The 22049-nt window shown below is 37.9% G+C and overlaps 1 protein-coding gene across 1 annotated transcript in view; it reads left to right on the forward strand.

The window, feature by feature from the left end:
- Positions 1-22049, forward strand: part of PIK3C2G (phosphatidylinositol-4-phosphate 3-kinase catalytic subunit type 2 gamma) — a 397969-nt gene that overhangs the window by 373836 nt on the left and 2084 nt on the right. The window contains exon 32 of the mRNA XM_032253772.1: positions 16146-16271. Within this exon, the coding sequence (XP_032109663.1) occupies positions 16146-16271 (126 nt within the window). The remainder of the gene's footprint in view (positions 1-16145; positions 16272-22049) is intronic.

Below are 22049 nucleotides of genomic sequence, written 5' to 3' on the forward strand. Positions count from 1 at the left end.
AAACTATGAAACACTGCTGAAAGAAATCATAGATGACACAAACAAATGGAAACATATCCCATGCTTATGGATGGGTATAATCAATACTGTGAAAATGATGATGCTGGCCAAAAGCAATCTACAAATTCAATGCAATCGCCACCAAAATATGACCATCATTCTTCACAGAATTAGAGAAAACAAATCCAAAATCCATATGGAACTGAAAAGGAGCCTGCATAGCCAAAGCAAGACTAAGCAAAAAGAACAAATCTGGAGACATCCCATTACAGTACCTGATTTCAAACTACACTATAGGGCCATAGTCACCAAAACAACATGATACTTGTATAAAAATTGACACATAAACTACTGGAACAGAACAGAGAACCCAGAAGTAAACCTGAATTCTTACAGCCAACTGATTTTCAACTAAGCAAACAAAAACATAAAGTGGGGAAAGGACACCCTTTCAACAAATGGTGCTGGGATAATTGGCAAGCCACATGTAGAAGAATGAAACTGAATCCTCATCTCACACCTTATACAAAAATCAACTCAAGATGGATTAAAGACTTTAAGACCTGAAATTATAAACTTTCTAGAAGATAACATTGGAAAAACCTTTCTAGATATTGGCTTAGGCAATGATTTCATGATCAATATCCCAAAATCAAATGCAATGAAAACAAAGGTAAATACCTGGGACTTAATTAAACGAGTTTTGCATAGCAAAAGGAACAGTCAGCAGAGAACGGGAACAACTCTTCACAATCTGTACATCTGACAAAGGACTAATATCCACAGTCTACAACAAACTCAAACAAATAAGTAAGAAAAAAACAAGCAATCCCATTAAAAAGTGGGCTAAGGACATGAATAGTCAATTCTCAAAAGAAGATATGCCAATGGCCAATGAACATGAAAAACTGCTCAACATCACTAATGACCAGGAAAATGCAAATCAAAACCACAGTTCGATACCACCTTACTCCTGCAAGAAGGGCCATAATAAAAAAATAGTAGATGTTGGCATGGATGCAATGAACAGGAAGCACTTCTATACTGCTGGAGGGAATGTAAACTAGTACAACCACTATGGAAAACAATGTGGAGATTTCTTAAAGAACTAAAAGTAGAACTATCATTTAATCCAGGAATCCCACTGCTGGGTATCCATCAGGAGGAAAAGAAGTCATTATACAAAAAAGATACTTGAAACACACATGTTTATAACAGCACAATTCGCAATTGCAAAAATGTGAAACCAACCCAAATGTCCATCAATGAATGGATAAAGAAACTGAGGTAGATCGATAGATAGATAGATAGATTCATAGATAGATAGATAGATGATAGATAGATTAGATACATACATACATACAAATAGAACTGTGATATATATATATCACAGTGCAATGCCCACTCAGACATAAAAAGAAATGAATGGCATTCACAGCATTGAAGACCATTATTCTGAGTGAAGTAACTCAGGAATGGAAAACCAAGCATTGTATATTCTCACTCATAAGTGGGAGCTAAGCTATGAGGATGCAAAGACATAAGAATGACAAAATGGACTTTGAGAACTCAGCAGGAAAGGGTGAAAAAGGACTGAGGAATAAAATACTACAAATAGGGTGCAGTGTATACTGCTCGGGTGATGGGTGCACCAAAATCTCACAAATCACCACTAAAGAACTTATTCATGTAACCAAACACCACCTGTTCCCCAATGATCTATGGAAATAAAAAAAAAATTGAAAAAGACACACATGGTTGAGATTTGCCTTCCTTTCTGGGTAAGGTCTGGCAGCAGGGGATGCTTTGAGGCCACAGGGAGCACTGATTAACCTCCCTGGTGTGGCAGAGATAGTGCCTGCTTGTTGTTGAGATTTAGTTAGTATCTGCTGTGGAACAGAGGCTGGCAAGCCTCCTTTAGTGGCTCAGACTGGCTTGTCTCACAGTAATTCTCTATACATGGGCAAAATTACTACAAGGCTGTGGCAGAGAGGAACTGGAGACAAGATAGGGTTCTTTTAGCATCTGCTGTGGAATGAAGGCCAGCAAACCTGTCTCAGTGGGTCAGCTGGACAAGCCTTCCAGCAGATTCTTATTCCTTTGGGATAGTTTCCTGATTACAATGAGAGGAGCTCAAGCTGAAATTGAGCCCCTTCAGGATTTGCTGTGGAACAGAGCCTATCCTGTGTCTCAGTTAGGTAGATCTCCCAGCAGTCCTCTGTGTGGGTGGGATATCTCTCAGGCTGTGGCAGAGAGGGACTTTAACCAAGACAAGAGGCTCAGATGGTTGTAGTCTCCCTGTGTGAGCAGTACGAAGCTGGGACCACAACTGAAGGGATCTAGAGCCAACTTACAGGGTAATTTTGGGTTCCACTGTGGAGACCAGTGTTGGTGTGCATAGAAACCTTTCTGCAAAGACACCAATGTGTGTGATTCCTCCAAAACTTACTGGAAAATGGTTTTGGTTGTAGGGCCAAGGCTAAACAGGGCTGTAGCCAAATTCTTTAGGGAATGGGTTGTTTCCAGGTTTGAACCAATGATCATCATGGTCTCCCACCGTGGTGCAGGTCTGAACTCTCAAAATAACCCCCCTAGGTGTTTGGTTCTGCCAGGGTCAAAATCTTACCTGAATCCTGAGGCTTACACAAAGAGACTTTTGCCTGTGGATGGGTGCAGAATTCTTGAAAGGAGATATAAGTAGGTGACCTCCTATTCTGTCCCATCTTGTTGACATCACTCCTCAGCCATTAGTCATTCTACCATTTAACTGAAGCACACAGCAAATAATATCGCAAGTGCTTTTATTATACATTATTATTTTATAAACACACTCTTTTCATGATAGCTAGCCTGAGTTTAAAAATTGCACTGTTGCAGGCATGTAGATGAGAAAATGCTTTTTTATTAAGTTGCTTTGTTTCTGACATAGACCTCACGTTTTGATAGTTCTATCATATTTTAATCATTGTCAGTTGGTTTCCACAGAAGCTTATTTTAGCCTATGATTGAAAACATTTAAGTTAAAAAAAGATGAAAAATTCTCATAAATTATTCACTGGAAAGATAATAACCTATTAAATACAATTAAGCTTTAGATTAATCTACAGAAGTTTCCTATGTGTCTGATATTTTTAAACCAAGTCTGTATCTTCATCACATTCCTAGTAAAACTTGATCTAGAAGTACTCTTTCTTTGTCTTTCTTTGAAGTGAATCAATGTAGGATAGTGGTTAGGAATATAGGTTTTATAGACAAACCTCGTCAATAAACTGAGGCCAACAATCCTGACCTGAGGATTATTTTTATGGAGTGCTTTAAATATAGTAAATAGTCATTATGTGACAGCTATTTTATTATTATTATTATTATTATTACTACAAATGCAAAATAAATATTTTACTCATATACACATATGAGAATACTGAAGACTTGCTGGCATGCCCCATAATGTTAGATGCTTTCACTTACTTTATAAACAGTTTAAAATGTGCTTTGTTGGGCCAGGCATGGTGCCTCATGCCTGTAATCCCAGCAGTTTGGGAGGCTATGATGGGTGGATTACCTGAGATTGGGAGTTCAAGACTAGCCTGACCAACATGGAGAAACCCCATCTCTACTAAAAATACAAAATTAGCCAGGCATGGTGCTGCATGCCTGCAGTCCCAGCTACTCAGGAGACTGAGGCAGGAGAATCACTTGAACTCAGGAGGCAGAGGTTGCAGTGAGCCAAGATCACATCATTGCACTCTAGCCTTGGCTACAAGAGTGAAACTCCATCTCAAAAATAAATACATAAATAAAATGTACTTTGTATTTGTACTAATATCCCACTGCTTTTTTTTCTGTTTTGCTATATTACCCATGTTTTTAAGATACTTTAATTTGTTGGCGGTAAGAACAACAGTAGCATTGAAAGCCATTTGCAATGCTATATGCAATCTGGGGCAAGAAACAAAAGCAGAAGATTGGTATATTTAATTATTCATATACCTAAAGCAATACCATTTAGAGGTCAACATTGTGAACAAAGAATTACTAATATGCATCATACATTTTAAGTTTTGCAACCTAAAGTAATAACTAAGCTAAGAATCCCCTGTATTTCTCTCTGCAGTTGAGAAAGAAGTCTCCTCACTAGTGAATTCTAAAAAGATCCTAATGTCTTCACTTCCAGTCTTTCCAAGTAGTAAGACAGTTTTTAAAAATTAAGAAAATTATCTATCAGGTGTCACTGAAATCTTTTTAATATCTTATAATTTATCTGAGCACAGTGGCATGTGTCTGTAGTTTCAGCAGCTTGGGAGGCTGAGGTGGGAGGATTTTTTGAGCCCAGGAGTTGGATGCCAGCTGAGGCAATGTAGCTAAGACCCTGTCTCTGAAAATAAAAATCTGATAATTTAAGAAATATAATTTTTAAAACTGCTATAAATGTAGCAATGCTTTTAAAATATTAAAATTGTGTTAACAAGAACATCTACATATATTTGACAAAATAATAGCACACATGAATAAAATATAAGATTCCCTCTGTAGAGAATGTTTGGTGTTAACATGGATCCAGCCCCCTGCTCTAACCATGGGTCACCTCTCCAATAAATTGTGAGTAACTTAATATCACCAGAGAAAGGGAATGTGCTTATTTCCTTTTGTTTCTTCATTGTACACCACAACAGAAAGGCAAGGTGGGGAGAACTTGCACAGATAGGAGAGAGGGCACAGGAATACAGCAGAAATATGTAACTTTCGCTCACGGTCTCTATAAGGTCCCTAAGAAATGAACAGGTCATTATCAGCTCCTAGGGGATTTAAAAAATTTCTTCAGCTCATTGCCTAGATTTTCAAGGAGTTAAGCTGGAGAAACCCAGAGAGATGATGAAGAATATCACAGAGGAGGAAACAAGGCCCCAAGGAAGGACCACAATTAGAGATGAAGTCTTTAAGAGAAATTGAGGAGGATAAGGACTAGGGATTCTTTCTGAGACTAAGTTTGAATAATGACGTTATAAATAAAGTCTGGCTCCAGTTGGGAGTAGAGGGGATAAAGAAGGGCGGTTGGAGTGTAATTGCCTATTATTGTCTCAGAGATAGGATAAGGCCAAAAGTTGAGAAGTGGATCATTGAGACACGCAGACTTTGACACAATTACTCCTGATTAGCCGCAAAATCCAAATTCTGTGCAGGAGAAAGTCACTTCTATCAGAGACATGCCTTCAGATGGCTCACTGTTCAGGGTAAACCCAAAGATAAACCTTGGATAAACCCAAGATATAGTCACCTTACTCTACGATAGACATTTTATTCCTTGGTATTACAGTAAGAAATATTGCAATAGATAAGAAAAACTGCCTCAATGAAATCTTTTTTTTTATATTGCATTACAAATAATGATTCAACAAATAACTTTGAAGTACTTTCCAAGAGCTAAATATTATTAATACACACCTCATTCACTCAGTCATTTAATAACTATTTAGTATCCGTCCTATACCAAGCACTATGTTAAGGAGGGGATTTGCTATAAAAGAAAGGAACATGATGAAGAGAAGGCATGACTATGAAAGTAAAGAATAAGATGAAGGGGGCCAGGTGTGGTGGCTCATGCCTTTAATTCCAGCACTTTGGGATGCCAAGGTGGTCACATCCATTGAGGTCAGGATTTCGACACCAGCCGGGCCAACATGGCGAAACCCTATCTCTACTAAAAATACAATAAATTAGCCAGGCATGGTGACTCGTGCCCGTAGTCCCAGCTACTCGAGAGGCTGAGGCAGGAGAATCACTCCAACATGGGAGATGGCGGTTGCAGTGAACTGAAACCATGCCACTGTACTCTATCCTGGGTAGCAGAACAGGGCTTTGTCTCAAAAACAAACAAACAAAAACAACAGAAAAAAAGGAATAATATGAAAGGAAGCCTGATTTCAGGTGAGAATTGTTGAACTTTAATTGAAGATTCAGAAATGTATTGACAGCTTAGAAAGAACGATCTGGGATGGGGTTAGGGTAGCGAATAACCAATAGAGCAAAGCTCCAAGAAAATGTGGAGTCGGGGAAAAAGTGGAACAAAATAATTTTCAATTACATATATATAAACTATTTTTTAAAACATTGGAAAATTATATTTTAACAGCAAATCTAGACTATATAAAATTCACAGTTGGTATGAGCAAAAAGAGTTAAAGTTAGATGACTTCATATTACCTTCTGAGTGCAGCAATATTATTAGTTGGAATTCTAGAAGAAAAGAGTACTGCTACTTTTTTTCAATCCACTGTGAGTAAGGAAGTCCTCTAGATGACATAAGGAAACTTCTCATTGTTTAGCCTGGGAGTCAGACTGAGAATTCTGTATCCCTAATCCTAATTATTCTGCAGGGGAGTGTTAAGTCTTTGTGAAGGTCTAAAACACAGCCAGAGTTAAAAAAAAAAAAAAATTGCAGGGTGAGACATTTAGACAAGTAGGGGTTATTTAATCATTTTCAAGTAAAATTTAATTTGCATAAGCATAAGGGCAAAGGGTGAAATGAGAAGTATTGATGAGGAGACAGCTGGTGATTTCTTTAATAAATTATTCAAGACATTTAAGGAAAAGGATATGATGCTAGTAAGAAGAAAAATTAGTGTTGATAAGACAGCAACACTGGGGGGACAAGAAGTTTCTCTTAATGACTTGAAAAATCAATGTCTGCATTTAAAGCTATTAAAGGACAAACTAAGCCTGCTGCTTACATCTAATGCACCCCCGACTTCAACTGAAACCCGTACTGTTCTATCCTTCTAAAAATTCCATGATATTCAAGGACCTTGGCAAAGACACTTAACAACTTGGAAATAGAAGACCAAACCTTGAGTGTTACTTAATGCTGGGAAAAGGCTCTATACAAAGGGTTTTTCTTCTTCTGTAATATGATATTTATTCTTCATACAGTGAGGAAATCCTTGAATGTTTAGAGAAGGAAAGTACGGGATCAAAGCAATCTTATCAAAGCATTCAGTATACCAGTGGTATACAGAATGAATGAAAGAAAAGTGTAGGAAAATTAGAAGATTACAAAGTAGGTAAAATTCAATTATAATAAGTCAGGGCATAAAGATGTGTGGTGGCAGATGAACCAAAGCAAAAAGTAAGGTGTTTGATATGGATACACAGTGAATTTGAAAATCAAGGATGAGGGAGGCACCAGGAAAACTGAGTAGTACTAACAAAAGTCTAATTTGTTGGGAAAATTTGTTTTGGAACAGTGAGGAGGAATAGAAATAGATTCGGGTTGAAGTTTGATTGTAAGAATGCCAAGAAGACATCCAGATGGAAATAGTCACAGATCTTTAGGCTGGGATCCCAGGGATCAACTAGAGATTCTTATTTGGAAGTCATCTGCATCAGTGGTTCTCCATTGGGGTCAGTTTTGTATCCTGGATGGCATTTAACAATATTTGAATACATTTTCAGTTGTCACAACTGGGAGGATGATGGTACTGGCATCTAGTAGGTAGAGGCCAAGGATACTATGAAAACATCCTATAGTGCACAGAACAGCCCTGCAACAAAGAATTTAAAAAATTATCTGTCCCAAAGTTTCAATAGTGCCAAGATTGAGAAACTCTGCTTTACATAAATGTCATAATACATCGGAGATACCTTATCCAATCAGTTCCAGTCAATGAATATACTGTACTGCACATAGTATATTCATGTTTAATTCCTAGGAAATGAAAATAATATCAATGTTTATTCAGTCTTACTGTTTCAAGCACTGTCCTCATATTACAAGGTATATTATTTAACCCTTAAAATCCTATGAGATAGGCATAATTTTTTTATAGATGTTCAGTAGCTCATGTGTCTATTTCTGTATTTTATTATTTTTTTATTTTACTTTAGGTTCCGGTGTACATGTGCAGATCATGCAGAGTTTTTGCATAGGTACCTATATGGCAAGGTGGTTTGCTGCCCCATCCCCCTGTTACCTATATCTGGCTTTTCTCCCCAACCTTCCCACCCTCCACCATCCCTCCCCTATTCCCACCCAACAGATGCCAGTGTGTGATGCACACCCCCCCCCCGTGTCCATGTGTTCTCATTGTTCAACACCACCTATAAGTGAGAACACACAGTGTTTGATTTTCTGTTTTTGTGTCAGTTTGCTGAGAATGATGGTTTCCAGGTTCATCCATGTCCCTACAAAGGACACAAACTCATCATTTTTTATGGCTGCATAGTATTCCATGGTATATATGTGCCACATTTTCCTTGTCCAGTCTATCATTGATGGGCATTTGGGTCATTTCTAGGTCTTTGCTATTGTAAACAGTGCCACAATGAACATATATATGCATGCGTCTTTATAATAGAATGATTTATAATCCTTTGGGTATGTACCCAGTAACAGGATTGTTGGGTCAAATGGAATTTATATTTCCAGATCCTCGAGGAATTGCCACACCGTCTTCCACAATGGCTGAACTAATTTACACTCCCACCAAGAGTGTAAAAGTGTTCCTACTTCTCCACATCCTCTCCAGCATCTGTTGTCTCCAGATTTTTTAATGATCACCATTCTAACTGGTGTGATTATTTTTATCCCCATTTAGCAGATGAGGAAACATCCACTGAAAAGTTAAGATACCGTCTGTATTAGAGTTCACCAGAAAAACAGAACCAATAGTAAGTATAGATATAGATACAGATAGAGGTATAGAAAATAGATATAGATATGGAAATAGTCATAAACATCAATATAGACATAAAGAGATTGAATGCGAGAAATTGCCTTTTGGGGTTATGGAGATGGAGAATTCTCACAATCAGCTGGTTCACAAACTGAAGATCCACAAAAACTGGTGGTATATATTCAGGCAAAGTCTGAAGGCCTAAGAACCAGGAGTACAAATGGTATGAGTCCCAGTCCAAGGACCAGAAAAGACATGTCCCAGCTGAAACAGGAAGAGAGAACAAATTATCTTTTTCTCACTTTTTTATTCTATTCAGGCTTTGATGCATTAGGTAATGCCCACCCACCCTGGGAATGGCAATCTACTTTACTGAGTCTCTGGATTCAAATGCTGATCTCTTTTGGAAACCCCCTCACAGACACACACTGTGTTTAACCTGATATTTGAAATAATATTTAACCTGATATCTGGGCATCCTGTGAATGAGTCAAGTTGACACATTAAATTAACCATCACAAGTTCACTCCTTGTCAACTTGGCACTCATATATATCTTTTTAATAGTATTTACTCTCCAAATAAAGACAATAATGTCATAATTCTGCCAAACATGGTACAACTCTGCTGCATACAATCAAAAACATACTAACGCCTTCCTCAAAAAAAGAGGTAAAGTCTTCAAGTGATGTTTACTCTTCTGCTTGATATTTCACAGTTTAAATACTATGATGTAAAATTAATGATACTGAAATACTGTGATAATACAAAGCATATTGTAATAACACAAAAATAAAGTAACAGATACATAAACACCTGTTATATGACAAGAGAATAAAAGAGGAAAGAAAACAAAGGTATTTGCTATACATTCATACTAAATGTTTGTTACAAAATAAGGAGGAAATATTCATGAAACTTAAAATATTCATCTCTGTAACTGGTCATGTTGTCATAGTTGGTATTTATAACTACCTACTTCCATCCTTTATTCTATTTGCCTTCAACATATGCCTCTGATATTCATGTTTCTTTACCTGGTGGGGTGACCCAAACCTTCATGATATGTCTAGGCCATTAGTAATCCTGCCTGGAGTGAGTTGTTGTAGTATTCTGTTGACCTTAATTGCAGGGCATAGAAATACTAAGAGTTGTCCTAAGTGACTGCCTGTATTCCAGAAGTACTCTTCCTTAATTCCATTGCGGAGTAGTAGTTCAATTTGCTCTTGTTAGTCAGGATCAATCACCATAGCCGGAACTGTAACTCCCTTTTTGCCTGGTGATTCAGAGGCATGAGGAGCCTAGTGTGGCTGAGTAGAAGTATTAACATCAATTCCATGCAATCATTGTCATGTCTCCTAGTGGAAACATTCTTCTCTGGTTTTATGATTCGGTTTAGAGAAACTAAGACCTCTAGGCCAGTAGAGTATAAGGGTGTAGGAACAGGAAACAAAAAATTGCTTGTAATTCACTGGGCGTAATAGTGTGTGGTGCCATTCCCATTTCCACCCCTTTATTCCTGTACTTGTGAATCTTGGCTATCAGATAAACAGTGCCATATATTGGATGCTGGTTCAGACCATGCATAGCCTTTTGGAGAATACTGCTTCAACCTAGCAAAACATCACCACCTAGCTTGCACTGTAACTAAGTCTTTAAAGCCCATTTCATCATTTTGTAGAGGCCAGATGCTTCAGGAAGGTGGGGAACATAGTAAGACAAGTGAAGTCCATGAACATAGGCCCATTGCCATGCTTTTTTGCTGTGATGTGAGTCCCATAATCATAAGCAATGACCATGTGGAATACTGTGATGGATAAGGCATTCTACAACTCCATGGACAGTAGTTCTGACAAAAGCATTGCACAAGGAAGGCAAATCTGTATTCATAGTATTTATTCCAGGAAGAAAAAAATACCACCTTTTCATGATGGAACCAGTCCAAAGTAATCAACCTGCCATTAGATAGCTTACTGGCATGGGGACAGATGCCATCTCAGTCTCTGCTGTTGACATTTTGGGCACTCAGCAGTGGCTGTAGACAGGTCAATCTTGATGAATAAAAGTCCATGTTGCTGAGCTCAGGCAAAATCTCCATCCCTACCAGCATGACCACTTTGTTCATAAAACCACTGGACAATGACAGGGGTGACTAAGGAAAGAGGCTAATGAAATCCTCTCATGAGGTCATCCTTCATGAGCATTCACATGGGACATGAATATCTTCACATTTTTTGCCCATTTAGAGAGATCTAATCCACATGCTTTCTCCCCAATCTTCTTGTCACCAATTTTCTAATCACATTCTTTCTAAGCCCCTGACCACCCAGCCAAACCATTGGCTGCAACCCATGGATCAGTGTATAATTGCACATCTGGTCATTTCTCCTTCCAAGCAAAGTGAACAAGCAGGTGCACTGCTTGAAATTCTGCCCACTGGGAGGATTATCCTTCACCATTGTCCTTTAGGGATGTCTCAGAAAGGAGCTGTAGTTCTATAGCTGTTCACTTTCAGGTGGTGCCTGCATATCTTGCAGAACTATATGTAAACCAGGCCCTGTTCTTCTTTCTCTTCTTCTGTCAACTGACCACAGGGAACTGTTCATGAGGCCATGGGTGCAGGCTGGAAGAAAGAAGTCAGTGCAGCAGCAATGGAAACCGTGGGCACGTGGGTCACTTCTTCATGTAACTTATTGTGCCATGTCCTCAAGGCCAGTTCAGGCCTGATTATGCATATAACAATTTCATTTGATGATGGAATATTGTGATGCACACCCACCTTCATCGCTTCATGAGTGAGATAACATTCAATTTGTGATGGGCAGCTCAGGGCACATGGCAACATCATGGCCCACAGTTGAGCATTCAGTCACTACTAAGGCCTAGTAGTAGGTCAAGAGCTATTTCTCAAAAGGGGATTCGTTATCTGCATAGGACAGCAGCCCTCTTCTCCAAAATCCTAAGGGCCCATGCTGAAATTCACCATAAGGACTTGCCAAAGGCTTCAAACATCATCTTTTCTGCCACTGACACTTTAAGTACTGTTATATCTACTGGATCGTATAACCCATGTGGCAAAGCAGCTTGCACAGCAGCTTGGACCTGTTGCAGAGCCTTCTCTTGCTCTGAGCCCCACTCAAAACAAGCAGCTTTGCAGGTCACTCAGCAAACAAGCCAGGCTAACACACCCAAATAAGGAATATGTTGCCTCCAAAATCCCATAGGCCCACTAGGCAATGTGCCTCTTTCATGGTTGTAGGAGAAGCCGGCTGCAACAACTTATCCTTTATCTTAGAATGGTTGTATCAACATGCTCCACACCACTGGACCTCTTAAAGTTTCACTGAGATTGAAGGCCTCTGAAGTTTAGTCAGCTTTATTTCCCACCCTCTGATATGCACAAGTCTCACAAATAAGTCTATAGTTAGCATGATATCATCAGTGTAATGAACTGGTGTGTTATCATGTGAATTAAATTATGACATAGAGCTGCAGAGTTGATGTACCCCTGAGGTAGGACAGTGAAGGTGTATTGCTGGTCTTGTCCGCTGAAAGCAAACTGCTTCTGGTGGTCTTTGTTAACAAGTATTGATAAAAATAGCATTTGCCAGATCAATAGCTGCGTACCAGGTATCAGGAGATATGTCAATTTGCTTAAGCAGTGAAAACCACATCTGGTACAGCAATTGGAATTGGAGTTATCACTTGGTTAAGCTGATGATAATACACTCTCATTCTCCAAGATTCATCCATATGGCAAAATAGGCAAATTGAGTGGGGATGTAGTGGGATTCACCCCCAAGCCCTGTGTCTTTCAAGTCCTTGATAGTTGTACTAATCTCTGAAATCTCCCCAGTAATATGACTTTGGTTTATTACTTTCCTAAATAGAGGCAATGCTAGTGGCTCCCACTTCACCGTTTTCACCATAATAGCCCTCACTTCACAGGTCAGAAAACCAATGTGAGGACTCTGCTAGCTGCCAGTCTATTCTAATTATGCCTTCCGGAATTGAACAAGTAACCATAGACTGGGTTTGAGAACCCACTGGGCCCACTGTGTGACAGATATGATCTAAAATTCTATTGATCACCCAACCTCTATAAGCCCCCTGTTCCGATTGGTGGTCCACAGTGACATTTTGAGTCTCTTGAATTCAGTGTCAGTTCAGAACCAGTGTTCAGTAGTTCCCAAAAGATCTGATTATATCCTTTCCCCCAGGGCACAGTTACCCTGGTAAAAACCCATAGGTCCCTTTAGAGAAATATTAACAATATAAATTTTGGGTAGTGTCTAAGAGTCCTTCCTCAAGGGAACCCAGTCTCTCCTTCATTCAAGGGGTTCTGGATCTGTAAGCTGACTTCAGTTTAGGAATTAATTGAGAGGCTGTGACTCTTGTTTTTATGATTTAGTTTAGATTTTGTTCACTTGACCTAGATTTTTTTTCTTTTTTTTCTTACAAAAAACTCAAGTAAGAATTTAGTAGTCTTCCTATTGATTTGACTTCAAGGAACACATAAAAGCTAGCCCATGTCACGGATCTGCAGGAATCAGACCATTCTGATAGCTGCTTCGGCCCTGCTGTCCGCTATGGTAACCACACCCACCCTGACCTTGGCAGTTTAGCAAGGCAACTCGGCCTCTGCCAAACTGGAGTCTAATTACCTCCATTAAATTTAGGTTTCCCAGTGCAGTGACTGCAGTTCCTACTGTGAGGCTTGGTCCACAGAGGAGAGTGATCACAGAGCTCTTCAAGGATGCTGGGCCTCCCCTCTCAAATTTACTTCTCACAGTGTTGAAAATTGTGTCTTCTGATTACTGTCAGTGTGGGTGAGGAGGTCTTACATGACGAAGCCACGCTAACATTCCACTCTCCCTATGCTTTTAATCCCTTCCTCGACATTAAATCAAGGCAGGTCCAGCCTGTCCACCTTTTGGTCCATGTGTCAGCCAACCCAACAAACTGTTAGAACCCCTTCTGATTCCCCAAGCTTCAACATTAAATGAAGAATCTCTGCTTAGTGAGCCAGAACAACAAAAAAAATTAACTTAATACAACTTTATGTTCTTTTTACCATAATTTCACACCCTTATTATCCATTCTTACACCTGTTACCCAAGTTTCTGTCTGCATGAATTAGAAAACTCAAGTAATTATTTTGGAGTGTAGCACACATCTTTATGGATCCCACTTTGAACCTCAACTTTAGGGGTCATCTGGGACTTGAGTTTGGTTATAGGGCTAGAAGCAGAGAGAGATGAGACATGGGGTAGAGGTAGGGAGTTCTCAGGAGAATTAAAATTGTCTTGCATAGCAGCTTCCTCAGAGGAGGCCATCACTGTCTGCTCAGACAGTGCAGAGCTGATTCTCTCAGAGGGTGACAGTGAAATGGAGAAGCAGATACCACTGGGGACAAGGAGGCCACTTCCACTAGAAAAGAATATCATCAGAATTTAGGAGCTCCAGGTCCAAAACTTGATCAAGGACTTTCTGTACAACCTATCTCAACTTACAGAATCTGTTCAATGCTTCACTTTAACAGTAGACACTTTGTGAAACTTGGAGTTCAACTTGCATTGTAATCCAACCAGCGTCAAGATGAGATTCTGGTTTGTTGTTAAGCAGTCTCACCCCTGCAGTACAGGAGATAAGGGTCTCCTTCAGTGCACACATAGAAGCTTTAGGTCATTCATGCAGTGCTTGTGCCACGTAATACCCTTACAGACACACCTAGAAATAATGTTTAACCAGATATCTGGAATCCCATGACCCAACCATATTGACATACAAAACTAACCATCATATCTGCCTAAGGCCACATAGCTGGCAAATTTGGGGCCCATATTTGCAATCAGAAAATCCATTTCCAGAGACATGTTTTACCTACTAAGTTGCAGTATACAGGGATTATAAGCAGGATATCCTCAAGTTCAAGTTCCAAGGCAGGTAAGACAGAGAGTTACACAGAGCAGAAACACTTTTACCACTTCATTCTTCTCACCAAAAAAAAAAGAAAAATCTGCTCCCAAATATTAATAGCAACTTCTTTCTGTGTCACTGAATATTTCATTATACCATTGATAGATTTCAGTGCTCCCCCTCCTGGGGAAGGATATCAAATTGCAGAGGTATACCTTGCACTCCACTAAAGCACAGGTCCTCATTCTTAACATATTGACAAATGGGTGTGTCCAGATATATTTTATCTTATTTGTTAATAATTATAATAAAAACCCATGTTCCCTAATGATATAATTTTTAATATGTAATTTAGGACTGAATAAAAGTTAGTCCTATAATAATATATATCATATTTTCTGGCTTTCCAGCATGCTTTTTTGAGTTCTGAAGAAAGATGTAAAATTAAAGCTAATGGAGCTACGTGGTAGGGGCACACTGCCTTTTCATATGTGAATATCACTGTGTTTCAGAGCATTAAAATGTATTTCTTGAAAATTACTGATTTAATAGAATTAGTAAACAAAACAAGCACTTAGTTCCTCAAGTTTTACATTTAAATCATCTGCTTTAAATATAAATTATACAAATTATTCTCATTTTATCAAACTAGACATTCAGAGTTTTAGTACCATTTACTCTACAGTTGGTCAAGATCACGAAGATAAAATCCATTTCTTTCAAGTATGATGGTTTCCAAATTTTTGAAACAGTGGAGTCATTCTTCACATGATTGATTTAGAAAATAACATATCCATAACAGATATGAAGGCAAGATAGAAAAGAAGGAAACAAATTCTGAAGTCAGGATTGGGCAGCCGAGGAGGGGAGAGGTGAAGGAAGAATTGGGGAGTGGAGGTCCAGAGATCTACTCATTTGCCCTTACTATTCAGGCAACTCCTTAGGTACCTTTTGGAGCCCCATAAAACACAACTTAAAAGGGATTATCCAATATAATTTAGAATAATTTAGATGATAAAATTATTATAATCATTTAAAAATCTTGTAAGTATATTAAAGTAATAGCTCTAATTAATATTTTAATTATATTTTGTTTTAAAATGTAATACTGTATAATGTACATATACCTATTATTAAATGCTGCCTCTCATTTTATATGTTGAACTTGAATTGTTTAATTTTCAAAAGTGGCATACAGCATCTTGAGGCACTTAGTTTTTGTCTCTGCCTGTGGCTAATATTTATCTCTTGACCATATCTGTCAAAATGCAAATTTAAGTTTTACAGTAAAAAATTAATGTAATTATGTGTAATGGACTTTAAATATAGTTCTCTGACACAACACTTAATTTAAGATGGCTGGTTTTACTCTTTTAAACTGTAGTTTGGAATTATCTTTGAGCATTAATGAATTTCTTTTGATTTTCTTTTATTTTCTGATCAACAAAGTGACTGTAATAAATCCTGATGCTGCCTTTGTTCTGGATGTTTAGTAGCTCTGTATTTGTTTTCTTTGATAGCAACATGCATTAATATTTATAACCATTTTCCTTTGCAGCATCTCCCAGATGGCTCTGCGCCCAGTGCACATGTTGAATTTTATCTTTTACCATATCCCAGTGAAGTTCGTAGGAGGAAAACAAAATCTGTTCCAAAATGTACAGACCCCACTTACAATGAAATTGTAAGTATGAGTCATCTTTTGTCCAGTCATTTTGTATTTTTCTTACCATTTTTCAGCTTAACAACCAAATATGGAAAATTTGCAGTAATTGGCAGCATTATTTCATAAAGGAAATATATTTTCCAAAATAGTCGCAGTATGCTGATCACTCTTCTAGATGCTTTGGGCACTGGAAAATACAGATACTGCTTTCAAAGCTCTTATAAACCAATTTGCAAATTGTGGCTAACCTCCAGCAAGAGCCGAAGACTTGTTTTGCATACTAACATTATTCCTGACTTCATCTTATTTTCTCTAACCTTATTCTCCTTTACCTGATTTTCCTCACCTAACAATTTTAGCATATACTACCTTGGGTATAAAAGTAAATCTCATAAAATCCCTTTTGAAAAACTAAAACAACAAAAAATACAGAATACAAATGGAAGTTAATGTGTATTATAAATAGCTCTCTAATTTATTTGTAATGTGCAATTTGAACATTCAATTCCCTAACTTCTAAGGCAAGCCCGTACATTTATTCTCTTGATTCCGTCCTTTCCCATCTCCTCTGCACCTTGCTCAGCTGCTTATTTGTGTTCCTTTTCTTATGGCTGTCTCATCCAACGGGATCCTTCATTCAGAAATATTCAAAAATAAAACCCAAAAACTACCCAACCCAACCTCACTAAGCAATTTTCTTTCCCTCCCTATCACCTCCAAACTTTACAAAATTGACCAACATGACCTGCTCTTCCTTCATCTCTCCCTTTCACCCTTGAATGCTTTGCAGTGTGGATGCTGACCTTTATTGATAGTACTTTATTCAAGGGGCATCAGTACACTCTTAACTGCAAAATCCAAAGTGCCCTCAGGTTCTCTTGCCTGGATCAGTTACAGCAGCACTACTGACCACACCCTCTTTCCTGAAACCTCCCTTTTGCTTTTTGAGTTGCACCTTTTCTTACTTCTCTTCCATTTTCTCTGCCTACTCTCTCATTTTCCTTCATTGTTATTCTGTCTCTTAAAATATTATCGTTCATTGAAGTCGCATGATCCACCCTCATCTCCTCTTTCTATACATGCTCTCAAAATTATCTTATGGATCCATGAAATTTTATTTATCACCTGTAGGTAGGTTGCATCTGAATTTACTCCTAAAGCCCTGACATCTCTCTCAAGCTCTTCTTTTTTCTTCTTTTTTCTTTTTTTTTTTTTTTTTTTTGAGATGGAGCCCCTCACTCTGTGTCAAGTAGGCTGGAGTACAGTGGCACAATCTCACCTCACCACAACCTCCTGAGTTCAAGTGATTCTCCTGCTTCAGCCACTCAGAGTAGCTGGGATTACAAGCACCCACCACCACACCTGGCTAATTTTTGTGTTTTTAGTAGAGACGGGGTTTTGCCATATTGGTCAGGCAGGTCTAGAACTCTTGACCGCAGGTGATCCGCCTACCTCAGCCTCCCAAAATGCTGGGATTATAGGTGTAAGCCACTGCACCCGACCTCTCTCAAGCTTTTGATCTGTACTTCTACCTGATTACTGGAGAGCTCCATCTGAATGTCACATAGGCACTTTTAGACCAGGCTTTCCTCTATTCATTTTTCTTTTATAGATGGTACCTTTGGTGTCAATACTAAGAAACTCTTTACCTAGCACTGAGTCTCAAAGATTTTCTCTTGTATTTTTTTCTAAAAGTTATATAGCTTTACATTTTACATTTAAGTACATTATTCATTTTGAGTTAAATTTTTTAATAAAATGTGATGTTTAAGTCAAGATTCTTTATTTCCCCATTATGGATACCAATTACTCCAGCAGTATTTGTTGAAAAGTCAATTGTTCCTCCACCAAATTTCTTTTGCACCTTTGTCAAAAATCATTTGGGAATATTTGTGTGCTTATACACTTTTTGTTGCCCCATACTTAGCCATATTTTCAGATCGCATCAGACACCTTATCATTCCCTGAATGTACTTTAGGGTTTTGTGATAGCACTCATGCCACCACTCACCTCTCTCTGCTCTTCTCTGCCTGCTTTGAGACTGACCTCAGATATGGACTCTGTGAGCACTCTCATCTCATGGACTGTCACACCACACTTACCATCTTTTATTTAGTCCTCACATTTTTTTCTTCTAGTATATCACAAACTTCTTCAAGCTGGGATAAATGTCTTATCCTTTTTAATACTTTTAACACTTAGTTACCTCTAAAAAGATGTGTAATAAATATATAAATATTTGGAGTAGTTTTATAAGTGACACTGTGTGTGTGCACGTGTGTGTGTGTGGTGTGTGTGTATAAAATGTAAATACATGTATATACTGCATATATAGCAAGAAAAAGATTCTCTAAATTAGTAAGGAAAGATATTTTGACACTTTATTATTTGTCATGATGTCAACAGTGAGAAGAGTACACCTCCCCAAAACATATCACTGTTTCTTTTCATACTCTTTGAATACAATACTTGAATACAAGTATCCATACCTCACTATCAAGAAACTTCTCAGACCCTGTGCTAGACGTGAGCAGTTTTAATATAAGGAAACATATAATAACAAGAAACCACTAACAATTCAGAATAATTTAAATAAACTCGTGTTTTATTTATTTCAAGCCTTATGTATGATAAGAAAACAGTAGTAAATAGATATTCATGGAAGATTATTTTATAATTCTTGGTGTGCACATAACTTTTCTGACAGCTTGCAATAATCTAGGTCCTCAAACATCCATAGCCCACTGATTAAAAATCACTACAAATCTTTTTCAATTGATCTATACTTGTCGCATGAATAGACACTTTATACTTTGGACACATTTTAAATTGCTTCAAAAACCACAGTCCATGCATAGCCAATTCCAATCAGAACGTAGTCCAATCAAGCAGAAATCTGAAGTAGTGTGTGTAAGTGATAATTCTAGTAGTAGTCATTAGAACAGTAAGAGGTTTCTACATCATATAAACAATTCTGGCAAAGAAGCTGGCTGAATTCAGAGAGCCAAAAGGAAAAAAAGGCCACAATGTTTAATTTTTTTTCACTCTGTGTCTGTATCAACACAAGAGTATTTATAATAAATGCAAAGAAGCACACTAGATTTTAACTCTGATTTTACTTTCACTTGCCCTCAGTTGTGATGTAGGACCACATCTTCGTGCCAAACTTCTCAATCACTTGTGGGCAACCTCAGGAACACCTTACTAGATGTCTTTACTAGTAAGCCCAGTGTTTACTAGAGAGCCCAGTGAGTTATCACATGGCATCTACCTCGTTTTAAACTTCTCCTCCACTTCCACCACCTCATTGAGTACTGCTGCATTGAGCACTCACCACAGCTGGTATTTTTCAAATTGTAAAAGCCATGCACCGTTCTGTGAAGTGGGAGAGGATAACCTCTCTCCTCTTTATACAAATCTCTTAGAGGAGTACAAAGAAGATATTATGTTGCATACCCATGACTTACAAAGCCTTTTGTGAAAACAGTTCTTTTTATTTTTATTTCTACCCTCCTTTCTTCTTAATATCCAGAGATGAGAGAGGTTGGGTCAGGGACACAGCCAAGTGACAGAGTCTCCGCCCTTCACATACTAAGGCTTTGATGCAGGGCCAAGCTTGTCTATTTGACACTTCGCAGATTGAGCCCCAATAGGCTTCGTCAGCAGTCTCCCTGAAAACGCCTGTCATGTACAAACCCCAGTGATAGGCATGGCTGGGCTCAAGGTGGTGCTAGGGCTGGGGGTGTGAATTTAGGGAACTGCTATGTAGCTTGAAGAAGCAGAGCTGGGATTCTGGGCTCCAAAGCCTCTTTCCATGCTACTTCTTGTTAAAAACCATCATTTTTCACATGATTCTTTAGAAATATAGAATTTCTATATTATGAGGGAATTACATGCTTATAATCAATGTATTTTTTATATTGTAACCTTTTCTTATATATTATACTATTGTAAGGTATAAAGGGAAAATATTAAGGACAGAGCAGGAACATTCTATGCATTTCGCAGGCCTTAAAATCTCCTGCAGAATATACAGTGATTACTTAGCACAATGCCAAGTATATGGCACACTCAGCGAGCAATAGTTATTGTTATCTGTATCATAATCTTATTGCTATTTCATCATGATGAAAATTGTATTTGTAAGTGAAGACATTGAGGCCCAGAGGTCACACAACTAGATGTCAAGCCCAGAACTGTCTGATTCCAAAGCTCATGTTTACCACACTACACTATGCTGTGTTAGTCCTACCTGTCTCCACCCACAGAGTATTCCTGTTCTCACTTATGAACTATTTCTTGCATCATCCTTCCTCCTCTACCACTTCCCACAAGCACGAGAGACACCAGTTTCTGTTACTGTTCTCTCATTTCAATCATGAAAATACACTTTAGAATTATTTACTATGTTATTCCTATCCTCCTTTCTCCTTAATATCCAGTTGACCCTTGTGTCAACTAATGTTCAGTGAATGCTTGGAATGTTAAGTATATGTTAATAGATATTAATTACCTTAAGTGTTTTCTATTAAATGTAGTAATTCCAAAACCACAAATTCAGTATTTGTCAGAGGGTAGTAAAGACTCAGCTCGGGCCCATAGGTAAAGTTTTTATAAAGAGAAATTAAAAGAGCTATTCATTTTTGTTTCTGAGTATGTACCAGAACCATTTTCTTGGTTCTGAGTATGCAGAGTATATATTAAATCATTTAATGAAAAAGTCTCAAGAATATAATCATCTCTGTACTTTGCTGACATTGGCTGCTAATTATTCATTGCTCAGTTAAAAAGAGTGCTTACTTTTTAACAACATTATGGATGCCCCAAAGCAATTAAAATAGTTATTTGTCATCTATAATGTACAATGATTACAGGTTTATAAAACTTCAGTCAGTTTTAAGAAAATAACTTTTCTTAATGAAGCAGAGGGAAAAAGAATCTATTAAGTAATAAAAAACTTGGGAAGTTCAAATGTTAGTATTTTAACCAGGAAAGCAATTAATTCCTAAAGTCATTTCTTGATGCTTTCAGCTTGCTAAATACCTGGGAGACTGAATTCTGTTTGGAAGGGTTTTCTCTAGTCAACTGAAGCAAAATACTAAGAAACAACTGTTCCTTTTTGTGTATTTGATGGATCTTTTACAGCTATAATTTACTGGTGTCTAATATGTTCCAGGCTTTGTAGTAAGGCTTATATTCATTATCTCATTTCTTCCTCCCTACAATGCTAAAAGGTAAGAATATTATCATCATTATGCAAATGAGAAAACACAGAGTTGACAACAGATTCATGAAAATATAAATTATTGATATGTTTTTTAAAAATTTACAATTTAGGCCTTATTCATACAATTCCGAGTCCTTAGCCAGACTTCCCATTTGTCTACATTATATACAGTCACACTTTGAGGGTTCCTTTATCTGTTTCATCTTTAAAATAAGAGAGGAGTTCATCAGCTGAACATGATGTAGGAAGAAAAATGGAGAATAGTTCAGACAGTTCAAAATAGTCACTTAGAGAAAAGGAAAAGGGGTTCACTCTGAAGTCCTGGAACCATGTACAGGCAGCACTGGATGCCCAGTTGTTAAAAAACATGGATTACAGTGGTAGGGCTCTGAGATTATTTTTAAAGCAACTCTTAAAATCATTTATTGTCCCAGGAGAACTCAATAGATGAAATGAAATAATGGAGTGAGCAATACTAGAAAACTAAAACTGAATCTCCTGTATGGAATGAGAGTAAAATTCTGGAAGAAGAGGTAGCCAAGAGCACTCACATGGATAAGGTAGACCG

This window comes from Sapajus apella, unplaced genomic scaffold (assembly GCF_009761245.1).
Source record: "Sapajus apella isolate SASKATOON/1434 unplaced genomic scaffold, GSC_monkey_1.0 scaffold84, whole genome shotgun sequence".
Lineage (NCBI taxonomy): Eukaryota > Metazoa > Chordata > Mammalia > Primates > Cebidae > Sapajus > Sapajus apella.